Genomic DNA, 25255 nt, shown 5'->3' on the forward strand with positions numbered 1-25255 from the left:
AAAAGTTATAATTTACTATCTTCATACATAAAGGATTTTTTATAAATTGTATTACATTAATAATTTATACAACAGAAAGTCTGTGAAATTATGATTAGCACAAAATTACATTACTCCACTCTTTCAGTGATTAACTACACAAAAAGCTCTCTGACAATACTGCAAATGTGTGCTGAGGGAAAAAGTGGTCAAGATACAATAATTAATATGACACTGACTCACCAAATGAGGAAATCGTTTATTTTTAATTATGCTTTTCTGAAGATACCAGCCTGCCCAGTTTTTTTTTACTCCGGGTCTTAGTTCCTATATGCAAAACAAACTCTTGTACACATTCAGAACTCTCCTAACTCTTACATATATTTGACTTTTGAGGGCACAGGCAGCAAGAGAGGACAGAAGCCAGATTCCCTACTCATGGCTGTTGCACTCAACCCTCTGCTTGTTATAAACATTGCCATCTGCACCTTCCATGCAATTCCTTCAATTGTGCAACCAACAAAGTACCCCAAAAGCAAATTCGAGATGATCAACTTAGAAAAAAAATATGGCTTGCAGGAAGGAGGTGCAAGAGAAAGCGCCAAACTCTGAGAGGAAGCATATGGATGAATGAGAGAGAATTCTGCAAGATCTCTTCAGAGAAGCAGAAGTAATTATCTGTTCTCTAAAGAGAACATGTTTGCAGGATTTTTGCTCCAGGTAAGAAAAAAGTTCAAGGACTGTCCCAAAAGAAAATGAAAATAAAACTGTAACGAGAAGCAATAACAAGTTGATCCAATCCACGTGAAGACGAAGCTTTTAAAAATAAAAGACTAAAATACCTCTCGAATTCTAAGGGGGAAGAAGGGCGGGAGATTTTGATGTCTCTTATCTTAAAAAAATTATGGAGCATAGAGAATCCAAAATGGAATTCCTTTGGTGGATGAGTCCAAGCAATATGTTTTGTAAAGGTGTGGAAATGGGATTTGCAGATGTCTGCAATGGAGATATCCCTGAGACAAAGTGGGGCTAGCGTCACCATGAATCAACGAAGTCTTGTCATGGCCTTCTAGTTTCAGGCCAGCCAGGACACATCAAAATGCAATGCAATCAAAAATCCATTTTGACATGATCTTCTTAGTAACAACAATACCTAATGAACTGATGTCAACAGGAACAAAAAATGTTGCGTGGATTTTCTATGGATTTTAGTTTGCTCCCAATAAAACTCCTTGGAGTTTTAAGATTAACCATATGGAGAACGACCACACCAGGATAATGTAATTAGTTTATCTCACCTTACCCCTCTATGGCACCTGTCCATAAGGATTAAGATTCCTAAATAATTCCTCCCTGGAAGACACACTGCATTTTAAAGCTACTCTATTCAAAAGACCTAAAGAGCCACTTCTGTGGCTGAAGTTTTGAATTCCAAAAACGTACTCCAGCTAGGTCGAAACAGCTTATGTCACTGCGGGAAAAAGTTTAAAGAAAAGTAACTTCTGATCAAGTAGAAAACAAACATTTTTATTCCTGGGCCTTCCAAATTCTCAAACTAAAAATCTCACCCTAATTTAAGTATTCCACACAAACAAGCCAATTCTCTCAAAAACTTTTGTTTGGTGTAAGGGAGGGGGTCCTGAAAAGAAACCCAATAACGGAAGTTCAGACTCAGGCTTTACTATGGAGTCACTACCTATGTCTTCACAGTACACAGTGCAATGTAATTTAAAGGATAAACTATGACCTACATTTTTTTCAAACAGGATTATGCTGAAAGTCTATCGGTATTTATTCATGCCCCAATCCCGCAAACACTTAATTCACATGACTCATTTTATAACTTGACTTCAAAAGGAACTATTGACTGTGTAAAATTATGCACATGCATAAGACTTTTCAGGATTAGAGCCTTAAATAGGAAGTTTAGTTAGATTTCAATCTTTGGAGAAGAAATAGTATGATGTTACATTTTATCATATTAAAAACTAAATCTCCCAAGAAAAGAAATCAGAAGCCAAGAGACATGTCAGCTAGATCATTCCTAACAAAATATGTCTCCTGAATTAAAGAAAGAACTCTATACTTTTCAGACAGGGACTTGTTTTCATACACACTTAATGCATCTAGCAGAGTTGTAGTATACAAGGAAACTAAAATTTTAAATATAAGCTTATACACTATTATTCCTAATTGTTCTCACTGCATGAATAATAGAAAGGTTTCTTTTTCCACATTTTTATCAACAAACCTTTTTTGAGGGGAAAAAAGTAAAAACCACTTTTCAGGTTCATGAATAAGTTTGCTCACCTTATTTTTTTTATTTTTTTCTGGCCTGATGCATACAGTTGGAACTACACTTTTCAATATCTGTCAAAAGTAAGATTATTTTCTTTGGGCAAGTGCCTTATTGATATTATATATGTATCATTTTTTTTTTGTAAGAAAGAGGTTCTTGTGCAGTGTCCCTTAAGACCTGCCAAAAACTGCAACAGAACACAGCAGACTTATCCACATTTTAGTACCATTCTATAAATCCTCCTGGCTAAGTTTCTCCTCTATAAGCAATACAAAGATCAGTTTACACTGGAAGGAAATCTAAAGCCAAAACCTGAAGACTCTGCAACATTATATTTTGTGTTATAAATTAATATGAAAAAACAAGTACATTATAAAAATAATTGATGCACACAAATTTTTTAAAAATAGAGCTGTAAAATGCTGAAAGTCAAATAAATGCAGTATTACTCTCTTGTTATATTAGATTTTTACAGATGGGTACATTTTATAAACGTATGTTAGTTTAGCTACAAGAGTTCATTTAAAGTCAGTGGGAGCCCACAGCTAAATCTTTACACTGTAACACTTTAAAATTTACCCCATTTAATTAAATGCTGGTAGTACAGTAATTATGTAGATAAAGATGACTGCTATGGCCTATGAAGTGACTGGAAATAGTTCAAATATAATCCTGGATATCAAGAGTATGTTTTTTGAGAGAAAAACTTCATGAGATCTTTACCTTTCATCTGGACAGCAGTCTGACTCTCTCACCAGGGGCTTCTGTTTAATATATCACCCTCCTCCAAAAAGCAACTTTTATTAATGCAATACGATTAGACTACTCCCTTTGATACTTCATATTATTATATGCAGCACAAGCATGTGATGTATCATTAAACAGAATATTAGACTGTGTTTATAGCAGTTAGCGCAAGAGTCTGGCAACCAAGATTCCTGTATTCCTATTCCAAGCTCTGGCACTGATTTGCTCTGTAATCCTGGGCAAGTCCTTTATCCTCTCTGTTACAATTTATCCATATGTAAAACGCGGATAATGACACTTCATTACCCACAGAGATGTGGAAGCTTAATGTCTGTAAAGCTATATAAGATATTCAGAGGAAAGACAGTATTTGCGTGTAGCATTTAATAAACAGAATAATGAATACAAATATAGGACTGATTGGAGAACTTCCGCTGCTTTCGGACTATTCACTACTTCATTCAAAATGAAGTTTTAGCATTTTTAAAAAAAATAATTTTTGTTTTGCCTTCAATACACAGGTCTTTTTATTTCCCATTACCAAAATTTCTTTTGTACCTCCGAGAAATTGGTGAGATTTGTTTACATGCACAAAAATATATGACTGCTAAGAACTGGACTGAGACCACTTGCTCATTTCACATATACCACCAAAAAGCCATCAGATAGGTACTGTTAGGAAAGTCATTGCTAACAGATTAGCTGCATCTAACCCAGCAACCTAGAGGGGAAATGATCCAAAACATCTACTCTAATAATACTTTTTAGAAGTCTAAAGATGTTCTAGAGTGTACAGCGAGTCAAAGGATAATTTATATAGTATATTATCCACAGATATAACATACCATATAAAAATGGTAAAATGTCAGATAGCCTGATTGTATCAATTATAAAATGTAAAATTAATTTTAAAAACCTTTATATCTGTAAATTTGACAATCTGCAATTTTTTTTTTTTGAAGACTATAAAGAGATGGAATACCGCATTTTGCCAAGTGCTATCACACATGACTTTCATGTGAGTGATTTCTAATGCACTGAATTCAGTCTGGCTGCAAATAAGAATGAAGTAATGCCTTGGACATCCTGAAGAATTACAACCCAGTGTAGCTAATCTGAACAATATCCAAGAGTATTTAAGTATTTCACATGGAAATAATTTCTCCAACTACATAATTACAAACTAACCCCTCGGCCCCTCCTCTCTCTCTCTCTCTCACATACATATGCACACAAATTTATACCTTTGGAGAACTTCAACATGCATGACCACTGTTTCCCTACCCCTTCCCACAATCTTATGTTTCATAAAACAGAATTCAGTTGAAGGTGCTTTGAATCAAGTGAATTTGGTATACTATTCAATACTGAATACAATATATCTTCAGATCTTTGTACAAAAAACCACTCATCACTGAGCTATTGCTTCCCTTCCATGTCAATTTTTAAAATTTCACTTCTCTGCACATCATCAGGGGCCAGATGCATATAAAAACCAGAAATCAGGTGTGAAGATAATTCTCTATTTACAAAACACATGCAATTGTACGTGTTGCATCTGTTCATGAGTTAGTTAAACCAAATCAAAGGTGCAATCTATAAATTTTATATATGAAGCTCTGTACCAATTCAACATGTGATTTGAGTTATTCCATGCTCACATCAGTTCTGAAAGTTTTATAAATTAAGTGAAGAGTAATTTATATTAACAACAGGAGACAAGGAGTGCTGGGTACAATTCTGAGTTCTATTCCCACCATCTCCTTTGAATACATTTAATTTTACACAGAAAATGTAACAAATGTGAATAATTAAGTATTGGATCAATGAGATATTCTCATAGTGCACAAAGATGCAGCTGGTAACTTTGCAACATATGTAAAAGACAGTATCTTTCCACTAACAAAATATTCTTCTCCAAATCAAGATTTTTTCAACTCAAAATCAATGTAAAGTCAGTGATATGATATGCATCATTGCTTCTGAAGTGGCTTTGTAAGTCCAAATTTTATGAGGGCTTCATTTATGAAAGCTGGTATAGTGAGTGATGAGCAAAACTAGTCTTTTTTTTTTAAATGAAAAATGGCTTATTGGATTGCACATATATTTTCAAGAAAAATTTTCATGACATTCATTTTTTTTCTGATTTCCCAACAAAATAGGAAACTAATTTGGGTTTTTGTTTTGAACAGAATGGTATCAACATGAATATTTTTCAGTTTGGGTTTTTTTCTCCCACCCTTTCTTTCTTTCTTAATCCCCAAAAGAGAGAAAGTAGAGGACAGGACACCTGTCCCCTCCCCCAAATAAAGAAAACAAAAAAATGCTTATTTTGATTCCATTTGATTTGAAACTAAACAATTTTTTGTCTGAAACAGATTCACCAACAAAAAAAGAAAATCAAAGAAATCTGCGAAACATTTTGAACAAAATGAAAAATTTTCATTTCATTCCAAGTTTTTCACAATAAATAATTTCCAGTCTTCAAGTAGCCCTAATGATTAGTTATTTACAGATTTGGAAAAGAGCTAATGAGAGCTCAGGAAGGAAACAAATGACAATAGAGAAAGGATACATGTATTAAGTCTTTTCTCTGTGTTTGAAAATTGGTGTAATTGTCAAAGAAGTCAGCTGTCCATCCCTCACAATTTTGAGCAAATCAACACTGAATAAAATGAAAATCCAGTACTTACCTGAATTACATATTTCTTGTAAAGTTAAATTTGTTTTTTGAACTGTCACATTACTACATTTTAAAATTTTGCCTTGAACATTACATTTAGAATCGATTCCACATTCCCCAGAAACACTACCATGGAAATCAGCAAACTGACCTCTACAATATATTCTGACCTGAATAGCTATGCTGGTGATAGAGACATAACAGCAATCAGGAAACCGTAGAAACCAGGAAAATGGCATTACTCGTCTAAAAGAAACTGAGTATCATGACTGCTGTTCCATTCATTCATCTAGTGCCGCTTACTCAGTTTAAAAAAAAAAAAAATGAAAAGATCCTTGAGTGTTTTATATTAATGGCATTTTCATTTAGGAAAAATGTCTTTAGTAGGTATAATAAATACAAAAACTTATTAAATATACAAAAAGTGCTGAATATCTTTTTGTTATACTTTATCACAGGGGTCGGCAACCTATGGCACGCGTGCCAAAGACAGCACGCGAGCCAATTTTTAATGGCACACTGGAGCCTGCCGGGACTCCAGCATGCCACTAAAAATCCTGCCCAGCCTGGCACGCTCTCCTCTACCCTCCACTTCCCCCGCGGGAGCAAGAAGCAGCAGCATAGCCATGCGCACGGGGTGGGCAAATGGCCCCACTCTCCCAGCACGGCAAGCCGCAGGGTCCGCGCTCCCGGGCCGGAACGCGGGGCCGAGCACAGCAAGCTGCCAGCCCCTCCCTCACCTTATCCCCTCTCCTGGAGCCCTGCTGCCGCGCGCAGCGCTCTGGGGGTTGGGGCTGCGCGCTCCTGAGGGGCAGCGTTTGGCTCCGCAGCGAGGCAGACACGCTCCCCACTCAACCGGAGGGCAGGGCTGTGTGCTCCCGCGGAGCAGCGTATCCAGCTCTGTGTGGAGCCTCATGGTAAGGGGCCCAGGGCTGGGGGGGGCTGGATAAGGGGTGAGGCAGTTAGGGGACAGGGAGCAGGGTGGGTTGGATGGGGGGATGGGATCCCGGGGGGGTGGTTGGGGCGGGGGGATGATTGGATGGGGCATGGGAGTCCCGGAGTTTGTGAGGGGGCAGGGGGTGAAGAGGGGTCAGGGCAGTCAGGGGACTGGGAGCAAGGAGGGTCCTGGGGGAGAAGTTAGGGTGGGGGGGGGTCTCTGGAGGGGGTGGTCAGGGGACAAGGAGCTGGGGGGGTTGTATGAGTTGGGAGTTCTCGGGGTCCTGTCAGGAGGCAGGGGTGTGGAAAGGGGTTGGGATAGGCAGGGAGTGGGGGGGGGGGTTGGAAGGGTCGGGAGTTCTGGGGGGTCCTGTCAGGAGACAGGGAGTGGTTCGATAGGCATGGGAGTCCCGGGGGTCTCGCTGGGGATGGGGGTGTGGATGAGGGTCGAGGCAGTCAGGGGACAGGTAGGAGGCAGAGTCCAGTCTGGGGACAAGGAACAGGGAGGCTTAGATTGGGGGTGGGGTCCTGGGGGCGGGGGTCCCAGGAGGGGGTAGTCAGGGGACAAGGAGCAGCGGGGTTGAGTTTTTAGGGGGGCAGTCACCCAGGACTCTCCCCTGAGCCCTGATCCCGGACCCCTCCACACACACACACATACACCACGCCCTCTGCCCTGAGCCCTGCACCCTCCCAGGCCCCTGCTCTGAGCCCTGTACCTCCCTCATACATACCCAGTCCTCTACTGGACTCCTTCATCCCCTCCCCACCCGCAACCCTAGCCCTGAATCTGGCACCCCGCCCATACCCAGCGCCCCCTCTGCCCTGACACCTACACCCCCTCACATACCCAGCTCTGACTCCAGCCCTCTGCCCCCAGCCCTCTGGGTCCTGGCCGTCAGCCCCGCACAGCCCACTGCTAATCTGGGGTTCTGGCTGACGGACCCTTGCCAGCCGGGGTCCCAGCCGCAGGCCCCGCTCAGCTCGCTGCCAGCCTAGGTGAACAGAACCCCAGACCAGCAGCGGGCTGGCAGCGTAAGATCAACATTTTAATTTCATTTTAAATGAAGCTTCTTAAACATTTTGAAAACCCTGTTTATTTTACAATACAACATTAGTATGGACTTATAAAGACCTTCTAAAAAACGTTAAAATGTATTACCGGCATGCAAAACCTTAAATTAGAGTGAATAAATGAAGACTCGGCACACCGCTTCTGAAAGGTTGCTGACCCCTGCTTTATCGTGTTTCACATAGTTACAGTGGCTACTATTTCACTTTAACTGCCTTTCATAGAATCGTAGGACTAGAAGGGACCTCGAGAGGGCTTTTGGTCCCTGTCCTCTGCATTCAAGGCAGGACTAAGTATTATCTAGACCATCCCTGAGAGGTGTTGGTCTAACCTGCTTTTATTTCATTTGTTAACGTTAATCAATTTTCTTTTAATTGTCCCCTCTTCATTGACAAATAAAAGGGCCCCTCTTTTACAAAACTCAAAGAAGAAGACTCCAGTGTATCTTCCTGCGTCCTTGTACAGTCAATGTTTTCTAATTTAATCCTCCACAAAGTCTTTATGCTCTAGATATATTTTTAGAAAAGGAAAGAACTAAATAAAAGGAACAGACATTGTAAATACTTTTCATTTTGATTTTCTCTGTTGAATGACACTACAAAGTTCATTACTGAATGAGATGCAAAAAGTTACTAATACTTTAGAGGCTTGGAAAAGAAACTGCTGTGTTCAGCAGGATGATCACAATATTTCACATACAACTTTTTAAAATTTCCCTATGTTCCTCTCCACAAATGTATATAAGTGTATACAAAAACATAGTCAAACTTCTGATCAATAGGGGTTCTGTCAATATATGAAATGTATTTCCCCCTAGTAAACAGGGCATCACTAAATGAAGTTCTACAATAGGGCAATTAACCCCTCAAACATTTATCAAAATAAATAAATTGAACTATTAAACAAACAAACAAACAAGACAATCCCAAGTTCACATTTTGCCCTACATCTTTTAACATAAGAGAGGAAATATTAAAAAACACAGAAAGCAAATACTTCCTTTAGTAAATCTCTCTCACCACTGGGTGCCACTCTTGCTCTGTATAAAACAAGATGCCTAACATTAAGTCAATCTCTTTTTGCAGCTTTAAACAAGTAGAGTTCTTTTAAAATAGCAGAGAAAGTGAAGACAGTAAAGTGCCAACAAAATGTTTCATATTCAGTTTTCTAACCAACGCCTTACTATCTTCAGTGAAGACTTTCCAAAGCCTTCTTACTGTTGCAACTACTAGTGGAGCTGCAGTAGGGATATCAATGGTAGGAAATTTTAGGGGGAAAAATTGAATGTAGTGCAGAAAAATCCTTATGGTATTAACTTGTTATTTCAGTTAAATTATGTTATGATGTAATTAATCAGTCAATGTTAAGTCCTACTATTCAAAGAAATACACATCTATCTTATGTATTTAGATGGCATTATAAGCACCTCACAATCTTTTAAAATGTGTTTATCCTCACAACACCGCTCAGATACAGGGAAGTACTATTATCCCCTTTTTACAGAGGGGGATTGGAGTCTCGTAGGCTAAGTGCTTGTCCAAGATCACACAGGAAGTCCATGGCAGAGAAGGGAACTAAATGGCTATGCAAGTGGTGTCGGAGAGAAGGCTTTCGATTCTTTGACCATGGGATGGTGTTCCAAGACGGAGGAGTGCTAGGCAGAGATGGGTTCCACCTCACGAAGAGAGGGAAGAACATCTTTGCAAGCAGGCTGGCTAACCTAGTGAGGCGGGCTTTAAACTAGGTTCACCGGAGGAAGGAGACCAAAGCCCTGAGGTTAAGTGAGGAAATGGGATACCGGGAGGAAGCACGAGCAGGAGAGTGCAAGAGGGGAGGACTCATGTCTCAGACCGAGAAAGTGGGATGATCAGTGAGTTATCTTAAGTGCCTATACACAAATGCAAGAAGCATGGGAAACAAGCAGGGTGAACTGGAAGTCCTGGCACAGTCAAGGAACTATGATGTGATTAGAACAACAGAGACTTGGTGGGATAACTCACATGACTGGAGTACTATCATGGATGGATATAAACTGTTCAGGAAGGACAGGCAGGGCAGAAAAGGTGGGGGAGTTGCATTGTATGTAAGAGAGCAGTATAACTGCTCAGAGCTCCAGTATGAAACTGCAGAAAAACCTGAGAGTCTCTGGATTAAGTTTAGAAGTGTGAGCAACAAGGGTGATGTCGTGGTAGGAGTCTGCTATAGACTGCCAGACCAGGGGGATGAAGTGGACAAGGCTTTCTTCTGGCAACTAGCAGAAGTTACTAGATCGCAGGCCCTGGTTCTCATGGGAGACTTTAATCACCCTGATATCTGCTGAGAGAGCAATACAGTGGTGCACAGACAATCCAGGAAGTTTTTGGAAAGTGTAGGGGACAATTTCCTGGTCCAAGTGCTGGAGGAACCAACTAGGGGCAGAGCTCTTCTTGATCTGCTGCTCACAAACAGAGAAGAGTTAGTAAGGGACGCAAAAGTGGATGGGAACCTGGGAGACAGTGACCATGAGATGGTTGAGTTCAGGATCCTGACACAAGGAAGAAAGGAGAGCAGCAGAATACAGACCCTGGACTTCAGAAAAGCAGACTTTGACTCCCTCAGGGAGCTGATGGGCAGGATCCCCTGGGAAAATAACATGAGGGGGAAAGGAGTCCAGGAGAGCTGGCTGTATTTTAAAGAATCCTTATTGAGGTTGCAGAAAAACACCATCCCAATGTGTAGGAAGAATAGTAAATATGGCAGGCGACCAGCTTGGCTTAACAGTGTAATCCTTGCTGATCTTAAACACAAAAAAGAAGCTTACAAGAAGTGGAAGCTTGGACAAATGACCAGGGAGGACTATAAAAATATTGCTCAGGCATGCAAGACTGAAATCAGGAAGGCCAAATCACACTTGGAGTTGCAGCTAGCAAGAGATGTTAAGAGTAACAAGAAGGGTTTCTTCAGGTATGTTAGCAACAAGAAGAAAGTCAAGGGAAGTGTGGGGCCCCTTACTGAATGAGGGAGGCAACCTCGTGACAGAGGATATAGAAAAAGCTAATGTAATCAATGCTTTTTTTGCCTCTGCCATTACAAACAAAGTCAGCTCCCAGACTGCTGCACTGGGCAGCACAGTATTGGGAGAAGGTGACTAGCCCTCTGTGGAGAAAGAAGTGGTTTGGGACTATTTAGAAAAACTGGACGAGCACAAGTCCATGGGGCCAGATGCGCTGCATCCGAGGGTGCTAAAGGAGTTGGCGGATGTGATTGCAGAGCCATTGGCCTTTATCTTTGAAAACTCTTGGCAAACAGGAGAGGTCCCGGATGACTGGAAAAAAGCTAATGTAGTCCCCATCTTTAAAAAACGGAAGGAGGAGAATCTGGGGAACTACAGACCAGTCAGCCTCACCTCAGTCCCTGGAAAAATCATGGAGCAGGCCCTCAAGGAATCAATTCTGAAGCACTTAGAGGAGAGGAAAGTGATCAGGAACAGTCAGCATGGATTCACCAAGGGCAAGTCATGCCTGACTAACCTAATTGCCTTCTGTGAGGAGATAACTGGCTCCATGGACGAGGGGAAAGCAGTGGATGTGTTATTCCTTGACTTTAGCAAAGCTTTTGACATGGTCTCCCATAGTATTCTTGCCAGCAAGTTAAAGAAATATGGGCTGAATGATTGGACTATAAGGTGGATAGAAAGCTGGCTAGATCGTCAGGCTCAAAGGGTAGTGATCAACGGCTCCATGTCTAGTTGGCTGCTGGTTTCAAGTGGAATGCCCCAAGGGTCAGTCCTGGGGCTGGTTTTGTTCAATATCTTCATTAATGATCTGGAGGATGGCGTGGACTGCACTCTCAGCAAGTTTGAAGATGACACTAAACTTGGAGGAGGAGTAGATACGCTGGAAGGTAGGGAGAGGATACAGAAGGACCTAGACAAATTAGAGGATTGCGCCAAAAGAAACCTGATGAGGTTCAACAAGGACAAGTGCAGAGTCCTGCACTTAGGAAGGAAGAATCCCATGCACCGTTACAGACTAGAGACTGAATGGCTAGGAAGCAGTTCTGCAGAAAAGGACCTAGGGGTTACAATGGACGAGAAACTGGTATGAGTCAACAGTGTGCCCTTGTTGCCAAGAAGGCTAATGCATTTTGGGCTGTATAAATAGGGGCACTGCCAGCAGATCGGGGGACGTGATCATTCCCCTCTATTCGACATTGGTGAGGCCTCATCTGGAGTACCGTGTCCAGTTTTGGGCCCCACACTACAAGAAGGATGTGGAAAAATGGGAAAGAGTCCAGCAGAGGGCAACAAAAATGATTAGGTGGCTGGAGCACATAACTTATGAGGAGAGGCTGAGGGAACTGGGATTGTTTAGTCTGCAGAAGAGAAGAATGAGGGGGGGATTTGATAGCTGCTTTCAACTACCTGAAAGGGGGTTCCAAAGAGGATGGATCTAGACTGTTCTCAGTGCTACCCGATGACAGAACAAGAAGTAATGGTCTCAAGTTGCAGTGGTGGAGGTCTAGGTTGGATATTAGGAAAAACTTTTTCACTAGGTGGAGGGTGGTGAAGCACTGGAATGGGTTACCTAGGGAGGTGGTGGAATCTCCTTCCTTAGAGGTTTTTAAGGTCAGGCTTGACAAAGCCCTGGCTGGGATGATTTAGTTAAGAATTGGTCCTGCTTTGAGCAGGGGGTTGGACTAGATGAACTCCTGAGGTCCCTTCCAACCCTGATATTCTATGATTCTATAAATGGAGGTCTTCTGAGTCCCAGGCTAACACCATTGCACTGCTACTGTACCAACCTCCCTTCCATTATAAATTCTTTTAGAATATTCATTTTAACTGTACTGATGGTTTCAAAAACTTGTCACCTGTGTTATTGTTTGTTACAGTGTAACAAGCAAACATCTCAATGAGTGCCTGTTATTTTCCACATCCATTCTACTAGCACAGGTCTACTTCTCATATGGCAGTCTATTAGAATAAAAATATTTACTGCACTTCTCTATGAACGAAGCTGTTATCAAACACATGAAAGACACTGTGAATACTAGCATTTAGCATCTGTCAAGAAAGTTTTATTCCTAGTAAGTATTAGAATGAAGAATAGTTTAAGAAACTGAAGAAGATGATTCTTTTCAAAGACATTTCTCAGACATAGGTCAGTCAGACTACAGACTATGGAATTTGTACAATAGGAACAGTTCTCCCCGTTTCTGTGTCCCAAGCACACATGCACCATGTGCATATATTCATGCAGTAACTTTATTGTGATAAATGAAGGGGGCGGGGGAAGCTCCCTTTTATGAACACCCAGCCAGCCAGTTAGCTATAATGTCCCTCTTGGTGGCTGTTCTCTGCTTGCTTTACCTGTAAAGGGTTAAAAAGTCTCCTTGGCTAGGTAAAAGAAAGACAGTGGGCACCTGACCAAAAGAACCAATGAGAGGGCTCGAACTTTTTTAAATTGGGGGAAAAAACTTTCCCTCTGTCTGGTTGTTATTGTTCTCCGGAGAGTGGAGAGACAGAGCAGCAATGCTGTAAGCAGCTTTAAAACAAGGTATGAAAAAGCATCAATTCATGCCTCAACCCTACTTATCTGAAACCTCAAATATGTAAGTAATCAGAGAATGTGTAGAAAGACACAATTAAGGTTATTTCTTTTATTTCTTATTGGCTTGTGGACTCCTCTGTGCTAACCCCAGATGCTTTTGTTTTGCTTGTAACCGTTAAGCTGAACCTCAAGAGAGCTATCTTGATGCTTAATTTTTGTAATTGTTTCTTTTACGATCTAGCAAAAAGCCTAAGTTCCAAATGTATTTCCTCTCTTTTGGGGTTTAATAAAATTTACTTTTTTTAAGAACAGGATTGGATTTTTGTGTTTTTAAGAGGTTTGTGCATATGTTGCTTAATTAGCTGGTGGCAACAGTTGATTTCCTTTGTTTTTTTTTCCTCAGCTCTTCCCCGGAGGGCAGGTGAAAGTGCCTGAGGGTACCCACAGGAAGGAATTCCCAAGTACGCCTTTCTGGTTTCAAAGGGCTTTGATTGCATTTGGGTGGTGGCAGCATCTACCCATCCAAGGTCAGCGAGAAACTGCAACCTTGGGAGTTAATACAAGCTTCGAGTGGCCAGTATTAGTTTTTAGAATCCTTGCAGGCCCCCACAAGTTAGAGGGGTAGAGACCTTAACAAGGCAACTGATGGAACATTCAGATTTGAAGCTGAGATACAAACACACCCCAAAAGTTTACTGCTTGCAATAGACTGGTAGCTCAAGCAGCATAGCTTGCTATTCCTACAGTGAGGTTCTGCAGAGATTTGCATGAGGGAGAATTTATGCAACACTGCCCAAATTAAAAAGCAATTATCATCCTTTACTATCTTTAGACTAACATTTCTTAGCCGTTTCCTGGGAAACGTCCCAGTTCAGTGTGACTCTACTGAGTATACATCTTTTAAAAAGTTAGCACTGAATGCAAAAAGGGATTCATTTTATAAAATTACATTAATACCTGTACTCGGGCTGTCGACTTATGGAATAGTCTTCCCTTGGCCATCTGTATCCTGGGTCCTCCTACAACATATGAAGAGGAGATGGTTATATGAAGTTTAACATAAGAACGGCCCTACTGGGTCAGACCAAAGGTCCATCTAGCCCAGTATCCTGTCTTCCGACAGTGGCCAGTGCCAAGTGCCCCAGAGGGAATGAACGGAACAGGTAATCATCAAGTGATCCTGTCACTCATTCCCAGCTTCTGGCAAACAGAGGCTAGGGACACCATTCTTGCCCATCCTGGCTAGTAGCCATTGATGGACCTATCCTCCATGAATTTATCTAGTTCTTTTTCGAACTCTGTTATGATCTTGGCCTTCACAACATCGTCTGGCAAGGAGTTCACCTGATGCACAGTCAACCTGTGGAAGAAATACATCCTTTTATTTGTTTTAAACCTGCTTCCTATTAATTTCATTTGGTAACCCTAGTTCCTGTGTTATGAGAAGTAGTAAACAACACTTCCTTATCTACTTTCTCTACATCAGTCCTGATTTTATAGACCTCAATCATATCTCCTTTTAGCCGTCTCTTTTCCAAGCTGAAAAGCATCAGTCTTATTAATCTCTCCTCATACAGAAGCCGTTCCATACCCCTAATAATTTTTGCTGCCATTTTCTGAACCTTTTCCAATTCCAATATATCTTTTTTGAGATGGGGCGAACACATCTGCGCACAGTATTCAAGATGTGGGCATACCACGGATTTATTTAGAGGCGACATGATATTTTCTGTCCTATTATCTGTCTCTTTCTTAACTATTCCCAGCATTCTGTTAGCTTTTCTGATGGACGCTGCACATGGAGTCATGGACACATCCACTCAAAGATCTCTTTCTTGAGAACAGCTATTTAGAGCCCATCATTTTATATGCACAGTTGGGATTATGCTTTCACATGTGCATTACTCTGCATTTATCAACATTAATTTTCACCTGCCATTTTGTTGTCCAGCCACTCAGTCTTGAGAGATCCTTTGCAGCTCTTCGCAGTCTGCCTGGGTCTTAAGTATCTTTAGTAATTTTGTATCATCTGCAAATTTTGCCACCTCACAGTTTACCCCTTTTTTCAGATCATTATCATGTTGAATAGGACTGGTCCCAGAATAGACCCCTGGGGGACATCACTATTTACCTTTCTCCATTCTGAAAGCTGACCATTTACACTTACCCTTTGTTTCCTATCTTTTAGGAAATTACCAATCAATGAGAGCACCTTCCCTCTTATCCCGTGGCAGCTTACTTCGCATAAGAGCCTTCAGTGAGGAACCTTGTCAAAGGCTTTCTGAAAATCTAAGTACATTATATCCACTGGATCCCCTTGATCCACATGCTTGTTGACCCCCTCAAAGAATTCTAGTAGATTGGTGAGGCATGATTTCCCTTTACTAAAACCATGTTGACTCTTCCTCAACAATTTATGTTCATCTATATGTCTGATAATATTGTTTTTTATTATAGTTCCATCCAGTTAGCCTGATACTGAAGTCAGGCTTACAGGCCTATAATATCCGGGATCACTTCTGGAGCCCTTTTTTAAAATTAGCATCTCATTAGCTATCCTCCAGTCATCTGGTACAGAAGCTGATTTAAATGATAAGTTACAGATATAATTAGTAGTTCTGCAATTTCACATTAGAGTTCCTTCAAAACTCGGGTGAATATCATCTAGTCCTGGAGACTTATTGCTGTTTAATTTATCAGTTTGTTCCCAAACCTCCTCTAATGATACCTCAACAAAATAGATATACGATACAATTAGGAATAAATAAAACTTGGTTACTATCTACCACGTTACAAAAGCATTTAATAGATTTATAGGACGGAATTTTTAAAAATCTTTCTGAGACATTTTCTCCCACTGTTTGTCCATTTCTCCCTACCCCCTCACTTTCTTCAAGACCACCCATACACACATTCTTCTCCTCTCTTCACACCAAAAAACTGTAATATTATATACTGCGAAAAGTAACAATATTAAATCCAAATCAGGACTGAGTCTCAACAATAAGTAATCTTTATTGTGCCATCTTAGCAATAATGGGAAAACTGCTAGTTTGAAATTTTGTATATTTCAAATTTTTGAACAAGACAGGGAGGTACCTGATTTTCAGAAATGACCACTGACTCTGTATGCACAAGAGCAGGCAGACATGATTGTGACTCATATCATGGAATTCAACTATTTATTACTGCCCTTGCAAATCAGAAGGATAGATGGACAAGTGCCAGAAAAAGAACTGCATTTACTTGAGCCCATTAACTTGCACATACAAGCATCTGGGATGTGTGGAAGAGCTCTCCAAACCACTTATAAGCTCTCCACTCAAACCCATGTAGGAGAATGGGCGAGGAAAAGGAAAAACCAATAAGGCTTCTAGCCACTTGTGTTCAACCCAAACAGACAGGGATATAGCACTGCTGTGCACTGCCAGAGTAGCTGCTGAAGTGCAGGCACATGAGAATGTAGCGTCATTATCCTGCAATCACGACATACTTAGAAGCAAAAATGACTGCACATAAGTACCGTCAAAAGCAAAAAAATTAATTAATTAATTAAAAAATTTTTCCTTTACCCTTTCGGTTTAATTACTTATAATAATATTGAAAAATGTTCAGGGAGAAATTATTTTTAAGATGACAATGTCTTTTTAATTGTGCACACAGATTCAAGCATGAATGAAAAGACAAGCAATACGTTCATGGGAGAAAAATCACATTACATACCCCTCTATGTGGTGGGCCACTTCTTCGTTCATGAGCAAAACTGCGGCCCTCCTCATAGTCTCTGTAGTCAACATGACTATAATCATCATATCTACTGTAACTTCCTTCTGCAGGTCTATCTAGCAGTGGTGGTTTCTTGGGTGCAACATTAACTACTCTATGATAGTCATCCTAAAAATACAAAAGAAATATAAAACACACTACTTTTTATTTTCACAACAGACTTCCAGTAGCAAAACACAAAAGTTAAAAAAAAAAGGGGAGGGGGAGTACATGAATGTGGTTATTCCAAAAAATAGTGAATGCCAACATTCTTTAATGTATCAGAGGGGTAGCCATGTTAGTCTGGATCTGTAAAAGCAGCAAAGAATCCTGTGGCACCTTATAGACTAACAGACGTTTTGGAGCATGAGCTTTCGTGGGTGAATACCCACTTCGTCAGATGCATGTGACATGCATCTGACGAAGTGGGTATTCACCCACGAAAGCTCATGCTCCAAAACGTCTGTTAGTCTATAAGGTGCCACAGGATTCTTCGCTGATTTAACATTCTTTAAAGGGCTACATACTTAAGTATGGAGAAAACATGCAAGAAAAGCAGCAAGTAAGTCTGATGATGAAAAACACATTACATTTATATGGTGTCTAATCTGATGTAGCATCCCAGCCATCTTGTGTTTATAAGGAAATGTTACAATAGTAATCTGTGAGTAGTCTTTAAAACCCTAAACATCAGGTTTCGATGTTTTAAAAGAAATTACTCCAGTTTGTATTTCTTATATGCTTTGATGCCAATTTCAGAAATGATGGTGATAAAGAAAATTATCTCCTGCAATGCCTCCCAAATAAGAGCTTGTCGATAAATGTAATTTATTATTTGAATGTCAATAGTGTACTCAAAATATAGAGGAGGTAGTGCTTACTCAAAAGAGATCAATCTGAATAGAGAAGTAATACAATTCTGACACAATGCAGTAGATCACCAGAGGATGCATTTGAGTGTTTTAATGCTTGCATTTTTGTTTCACTTGTTCTAAATAAGTTGCAACACTGACAACAGATTTAAAGTGAACAACAAAACAGAGATAAGACACTTGAGGGGTGGACATTGCTTGAATTGATAACTGGTATATTAAGTTTTATTCAACAGATGTCCACCCCTCAAGTGTGATTTAGACTGGCTGCACCACTTTGTTCCCCTTAGGTTAAACAAGTATTATTTTTTTTGTTTGTGTCATGATGCCTGGATCTTGAATCCAGGCCCGCAAGGTCTATGAGAGCAGCCATGCTCCGATCTTCCACCCAATAGCCTGCTGGCAATAGCTTGCCTGAAACTCATGAAGCCCAGTCTCAGTGCGAGGCTCCACCCTTGTGTGCCGATTGGCAGAGTCCCAGAGTGGTTGACTGGCCCTACTTAAGCCAGAAGTAGCAACAGGAAGTTGCTCAAACAACTGGGCCCCACCCTGCTCTTGACAGTGTGTCTTGTACTTCCCAGCCCTAATACCCAGAGGTACTGACTCTGTGGGAAAAAATAGGAGGTGCTCAGCACCCACAGGGCCAGATTAATCTTTACTGGGCCCCGCCCCCCACCCTCACTCAGCCTCTTCCCCCAAGGCCCCGCACACCGCTCAGCCTCTTCCAGGGGCCCCACCTGCCACTCCTTCCCGTCCCCACTTGACCTCTTGGCCTTTTTCAAGTTGTAGTCACAATCTAATGCTTTGAAACTTTCAGCAGGAAGAGGTATATTAGAATCACAGACTGTTAATATATTACAAATAAACTTGCTGACGGCCCAGCAAGTCTACTAAAAAGCAATCAATTACAGACACCTAATGAAAAAAAATAAAATCTCACTCCATAGACTAGATACAATGTACAGGCCATACGTATACAAAATATCACAGGGCTTGATGAACCCTTGAAGGCAAACTATCTCGTGGAATACCATTCCTAACATATACATTAGGCTTAAGATTTCGTGGCCCTGAAAGAACATATGGGCTGAAGCTATATTAGAAATATTCACTCTCCCATGCCACCCAAAAGATTAAATCACAAAACTGTACCAATGACATATAGAAAACTCTATTTTAAAGTGTTCCAACAGTAAGAATATTGTAAAGGTGTGAACAATATTGTGCAGAGTACGGGAAACCCTGCAAAATCCTACTGTCTGGCATTTTATCATTTGCCAACATCTGAGATCTCATTCGACAATAAACTTTATTTTGATATGTTACGTTCAGTTTCAGGATCAAGCTTAAGGCCCCTGTTCTCTTGAATAGTAGAGACAAGACACACAGAGATATGCCAGACATTAAAAACTGACAAAATATTTCAGCCCAGGAATAACTTTCAGCCCAGGAATAACATTCATCTCCTTGTCATCTGCCATGAAGACTGATAATTATGAATGTACTTATGATATTACATGACCATTCAAAAACAAAATTAAAAAATACTCCTTGCCCTGAGCAAGTAGAATTTTGCAAGTCTGGATGTGGTGATGAAGGAAATTGCCTTTCAGTAGCTACCTCAAAGCAACAGAGCAGAACCAGAGGAAGCCAGACATCCTAGCTTCATAGTATAATGAATTGAGACTAACAAACCAAAGTTTTGCCATTAATTTTTTTGGGAGGTGTATCAGTAGACTCTACTGGTCATGCCTTTCTATTCTGATGTTATTTGGAATATAAACCTAGAGTAGGGGTACTTGGTTCAGTCTCTCATGTATGATAATATTATTATACCACTTCAATGTTCAGAGATTTTTCCTTTATAGCTAACCTTAAGCATAAACCTTCATAATGTGTATGCTATACTTGTTTCCTAGAGAGTTTGAAGGAATAATAGAATTTAAGGATTTTATTGCTGTAATGGCTATATTAAGTTAGCAAATTGTCAGACAAATCAAATGTTATTTTGTTTAAAAAAAAATTAATATCTGTAAAAGTCCATCTGCCTTTCCTTTTGTTCCATTGCTGACAAGACTACTTGAGAAGCAACTGAGTATCTGACTAAATACCCTGTTCAAACTTATCTGGTTTCCAGTTTGTTGAAAATGGAGAAATTTTGCTGACTCCTGTAAAGAAAGTTAAAACATCACACAACAGCCAAAACACCAATACACTGATCAACAGAAAGACAGAGCCATATACACCTTGTGACACTAGTTACCAATACCAGTAAGTTACAAAAAGTGCAGGCTGAGAATATGTGATGGGAGGGTGAAATAAGATAAAAGGTAGCCCAGGTCAACTGAACAACCACTAAATCTCCAAGATTCACTAAGAAGGCGGGGGAGGACATAAAGTAGACAGCAGAGACTGATACCTGAGGTTTTATGTTGCCAAATACATATGGTGTACCCTGTAATCAGAATAATTTAGAAAATGTTCTTTAAATTCTATTTAACTGCAACAACTCAAAAGCTAAATTTAAAAGTGATTTTGATTTCTCTCTTCTCCAGATATTCAGTATAGAAGAAAATAGTTTACCTACTTTGTTCTTTTTTGTAGAGTTTTGTAAATGTTTGTGTTTACTTTTAGAGACCTCAAATAGGTAGCTGAAATTCTAATTTCAGAACTGAGAACAAAATGAGTTTTGCAAACAGACTGCATGTCATTAACTACACTGTTTTCTTTGTAATTAATGTCCCAATAAGTATCTAATAGGCAGCTGCTGCTAATTTATATTTTCAATAATGTTTAAACTTTTGCTTAAATCTTTGCATCCAGCAACAGCATTGTTTCTTACTGCTCTACATAAGCCCTTGAGTTCACAATCTCAGCACCTCAGTCCACTTTTAAAATTTGATAGAGAAAGTAAAAAAAAAACCCAAACAAACAAAAAACAATTATTTCCAGCAAATTGTATAGCCTCAATAAAACCTGGAAGAATCTGAATGGTCCATGTTTAACTGCATACTAAATATATTGAATACTTATGTACAGCAGATTATCTACTTGAAGTACTTCCCAGGGAATATCAACCTGATTCTATACAAAGAGCCATGTTGGCAGACTCTATTGTCCATGTTAACTTCATGGGACTCACAAATTCACAAGGTCTGCCCAGGCAGATCCATTTGCAGGATCAGTACCTTAAATGATAGTCCACAGTATGATCTCTGAACATGGAATTAAATGGTAAGAAAAAAGCTGAATGAAAAGATTCAGCTTTAATAAGTACTATTTTTTAAAAGAAGTACAAGCCCCATATTTAAACAATACAGCATATGCTTACGTCAGAATGAATTCTTGGTGGGAGTCGTTCTCTTGGAAGTCTTTCATACTCATATCGCCCTTCAGACCACATTTCATCTCTTCTATATGCCACTAAAGATAAAAATTCAAACAGACAAAAATATACATGTTATGCACAAGTAAGAAGCAAAAAGTATCAAAACAAGAAGTCTCCTACTTCTCCTAATATAACATACTATGCACAGAAAGAAAAAGCATTCTTTTTGAAAGGGCTTAATTAACACTGGACACTGTCCAGCTAAAAAAATGAAAATGAGTATTGTCCATTGCTACATTAAAAAGTACTAGACTGGAAACCTGATGACATCATTGCTCTAAGCCTCCAAAATACAAGACTGTAAACTATTTTGAAAACTTGGTAAATATGAATATTTTCATAAAAGTTTGATATACCAGTCTGTCAAAAACCTAATTATTTACTATTCTGACAAGCATTTACTTTCTCCATACCTGAACTGTGAATGTTGCAATTTGGAACGAAAATAGTCTTTACTGAGACAAAGGGTTTTGCTAGGCTGAAAAAAATCTTGGTTTGACTTTCATAAAGTTGTGAATTGTACAGTTCAAAAAAGACCCACTGCATGTGTAGCAATAATTAGGAAAGTGAATACATGTTGATTCAATTAAATTATAGGGCTTATTCATGAGATACGCAGGACAGCAGCACTACGGTGGCCAACTTTCTAATGTCTGAAAACTGGGCCTTCTGCCCCACTTCTTGCCCCGAGGCTCTGCCCACAGCTCCACCTCTTCACACAAGGCCCCATCCCCTGCTTGCTCCTCTTCTCCCACTCCTCCTGTTGCTCACGGCTAACCCCCGTCAACTCCAGTGTGAGCAGCCCCAAGGGACTTGCAAACCCCAGCTGAAGCAAGCTGCCTGGAAGTGAAGGTCAGAAGAGCACTGTGGGCTGTGCAGGAGCAACCAGGCAGCCCTGTGCCTCCCTCTGCACTGCCTGCCAGCAGCCCCCTTCCTCGTCTGATCGAGCCCTCCCCACCCCAGAGCTGCCTGAGAGTGTAGCTAGGGGAAGCGGCATCTGACAGGGCAGCTTGCCTACCTTCCTTCCTGGGGAACGTTCTGTGCCCACTGAGAGCCGCTACGCCACTCGCCATAGGTGCCCACTCTTTGTCTTCCACCGCAGCCCTGGAAACCACACTCCTGAGAGGGGCCGCCTACGGCCTGAGCTTGTGCATATGTGCTGACACAGGAGCTGCACTTCAGGCCCCAGCAACAAGCTGTCACTCCCGCAGTAACCAGACTTCTAGTATCCAGTCAGTACATCTGACCGGACACTGCCAGTTTCCCTGTTCAACCATACTTTCAAAGACCAGACACCTAGGAACCCTAAGCAGCACCAGTCCACTATATACCGCTTACAAACTCCACTTATACAAAAGCCTTCCCCACCAACCCTGCACATAAATGTTTCTGCAACATTAAGATTGCACAGTTAAAATCACAGCCAGGAAATGCAAAAAGTAATTCACTCCACTTTCTAATAAGGTTGAGAAATTCCAAAATATTACATTTCAATTTCCATGTAGCCTTTCTATGGATCAGTTTAGTCATCTGTAAAATTACAAAAGCATGATACAGAACTCAGAAGAGAGCTGTGAAGCTTAGCATGTTTAATGTGTTTTTAAAAATTGTGGTCTTTGACAAAATGCAAAATCTCTTTTTCTTGGAATTAAATTAATCAGAATTTCTACTCTTAAATAATCTGTATAAAGTGAATCCAGGTTGGAGTACAACCATTACTGTAATACGAAAACCTCACAATCCAGTATGTAACATAATTCACCAAACTTAAGAGATCCTGCAGGAAGTGGCAAAAAATGACAAAAATGGAAAACCCCAATCTGAAATGTATTTTGGGATGAATATAGAAATACAAAAGAAAGACATCAATTAAATAAGAGTTTGCTAAAATTACATTTAAATTCTTTTCCTCTTGGGTAATGGTAGTTCCAACTATTAAAACTGAATGGTCCATGGGGGGAAAAAACAGCCATAGGAGACGACAGCCTACCTATGACTCCCACAGTACAGGTCCTGTACAAAGTCTTTAATGTAGAGAGTCTTTGATAAAGAAAGTAAGGAGCAGGACATGTCAAAAAGAGACAAACCCACCAACATTTGGAAGGTGAGGACCTATGAAACTTTCTGGTATAACCTCATACTAGGAAAAATACCAAACAAAACCAAACCAAAAAGCAACTATACTCAGGATTTTTAAAGAGTGATGACAAAAATCTGGTAAGCTTATTTATTGCACTATTTCTTAACTGTTACCACAAGTTTAGCTATATATATTTATATATAACCACAAGTACTAGTTTAGCTATATATATTTTGCAAAAGAACACAAACAAAACCTTTATATCTGTATCACTTACTTTTGTGTCTATTTTATCAACCAGTATTTGAAGTCCCATTCAATTAGTTCCTAAGAAATTAAAAACAAAAATACATTAGCAAAAAACAAAAATAACACCAAAATACAGAACAAAAAAATCACCAACCCTACACATTAAAAATACAATGCTTTTGCTTTCTCACTATTACTTTTCACTAAGAAAATTAATCCATTCTTTTTAAAATCCAGATCCTAAAATGATGAGCAAAAAGAGATCCAGTGCAGAATGGTCCACTATCCTACACCAATACGAGATGTAGCCAGTCAACTCAAAAATACCTAATTTCAATGTCTCGACCTTCCACAGCCAATTAGTCTAGTCACTTGACCTATGTGCAATATTACAGCATTTTGGCTGCTTTAATCTGATTAGAAAGACAGAAATAAGAACCAGCAACATGTGACCAACCAGCACTCTAGAGTACCAGCAGCTCATGAGGCACAGCTTAAGAACCATTAGTCCAACAGTAGATCTCAATCTTTGGGGTCCAACCCCATTTTCATGGGGTCATCAGGGCTGCCACTAGACTTGTTCAGGCCCAGGACTGAAGCCTGAGCCCGACCACCCAGGGCTTAGGCCAAAGCCTGAGCCCCGCTGCCTGGGACTGAAGCCGAAGGCCCACTGCCCGGGGCTCAGGCTTCGGTTTCAGCCCTGGATGGCGGGGCTCAGGATACAGCCCCCCACATCTGGGGCTGAAGCCCTCAGGCTTGGGCACAGGCTTCAATCCCCCTTCTCGGGGTTATGTACAGTGAAACCCCACTATAACGTGACATTTGGGGTCCAAAAACTTCGATCGCACTAAATGCGGGGTCGTGGTACAGTGGGGTTTGTCAGTACTTCTCAACGCAGTGCATTGATGTGCGTCGCCTAGCGCCCCTAGTGCCTAGCAGAGGAGAAGAACCTCGGCTCCCCGCCTGCCAGGGACAGAGAACTCCAGAGCTATGGACGCCGGTTCTCTCTGTCCCCGGCAGGCAGGGAGCTGCGGCTTCTCTTGAAGCCGGAGAGAAGCCGCGGCCCCGCACCTGCCGGGACAGACAGCACCAGCGCCTGCAGCCCCGGAGTTCTCTGTCCCCAGCAGGCGGGGAGCCGAGGCTCCTCTTGAAGCCGGAGCGAAGCCGCAGCCCCGCACCTGCTGGGAAAGAGTGCACCGGAGCCTGCAGCCCTGGAGTTCTCTGTCCCCGGCAGGTGCGGGGCTGCAGCTTCTCTCCCCTGCCATGGTGTTGGGGATCATTGGTACAGTACCGTACTGTATTATACCTTAAAGGGGAGCCAACCTGTGATAGCGTTATATGCGATTTCACATTATGGCAGGGCGAGTTATTGCAAGGTTTGACTGTAGTAATCTTTGTGGTCGCAGTTCAATGAAGTTTGAGAACCCAACATAAATTTTCCCTTTACATAAATTTTCCCTAAACTAACTCCCTAGGAGACAGCACTTTCCCCAGCTGTATGAAGTATTTGTACACTATTATCATTTCCACCATTTGAGCCAGTCTACATTATAATTACAAATGAGTCAGCAGACCTATTTACAACTTGGTTTCATTTTAGAACATAGATGAGATTTTAACCAAGTTCCATAATCAGGACACGTCCAAAAATTTGGCC

The 25255-nt window shown here is 40.7% G+C and overlaps 1 protein-coding gene across 17 annotated transcripts in view; it reads right to left on the reverse strand.

Moving 5' to 3' along the window:
- PPHLN1 (periphilin 1) overlaps positions 1-25255 on the reverse strand; it is a 124215-nt gene that overhangs the window by 81543 nt on the left and 17417 nt on the right. For 7 of the 17 annotated variants that reach the window (XM_030548936.1, XM_030548937.1, XM_030548945.1 and 4 more), the window contains 5 exons: positions 23627-23676; positions 21213-21304; positions 19993-20049; positions 16968-17138; positions 14202-14263 (listed from right to left, as the gene is read on the reverse strand). In XM_030548936.1, the coding sequence (XP_030404796.1) occupies positions 14202-14263; positions 16968-17138; positions 19993-20049; positions 21213-21304; position 23627 (383 nt within the window). In that variant the 5' untranslated portion in view covers positions 23628-23676. The remainder of the gene's footprint in view (positions 1-14201; positions 14264-16967; positions 17139-19992; positions 20050-21212; positions 21305-23626; positions 23677-25255) is intronic. The other 10 variants (XM_030548948.1, XM_030548950.1, XM_030548949.1 and 7 more) reach the window with 5 other exon arrangements.

Source organism: Gopherus evgoodei, chromosome 1 (assembly GCF_007399415.2).
Source record: "Gopherus evgoodei ecotype Sinaloan lineage chromosome 1, rGopEvg1_v1.p, whole genome shotgun sequence".
Classification (NCBI taxonomy): domain Eukaryota; kingdom Metazoa; phylum Chordata; order Testudines; family Testudinidae; genus Gopherus; species Gopherus evgoodei.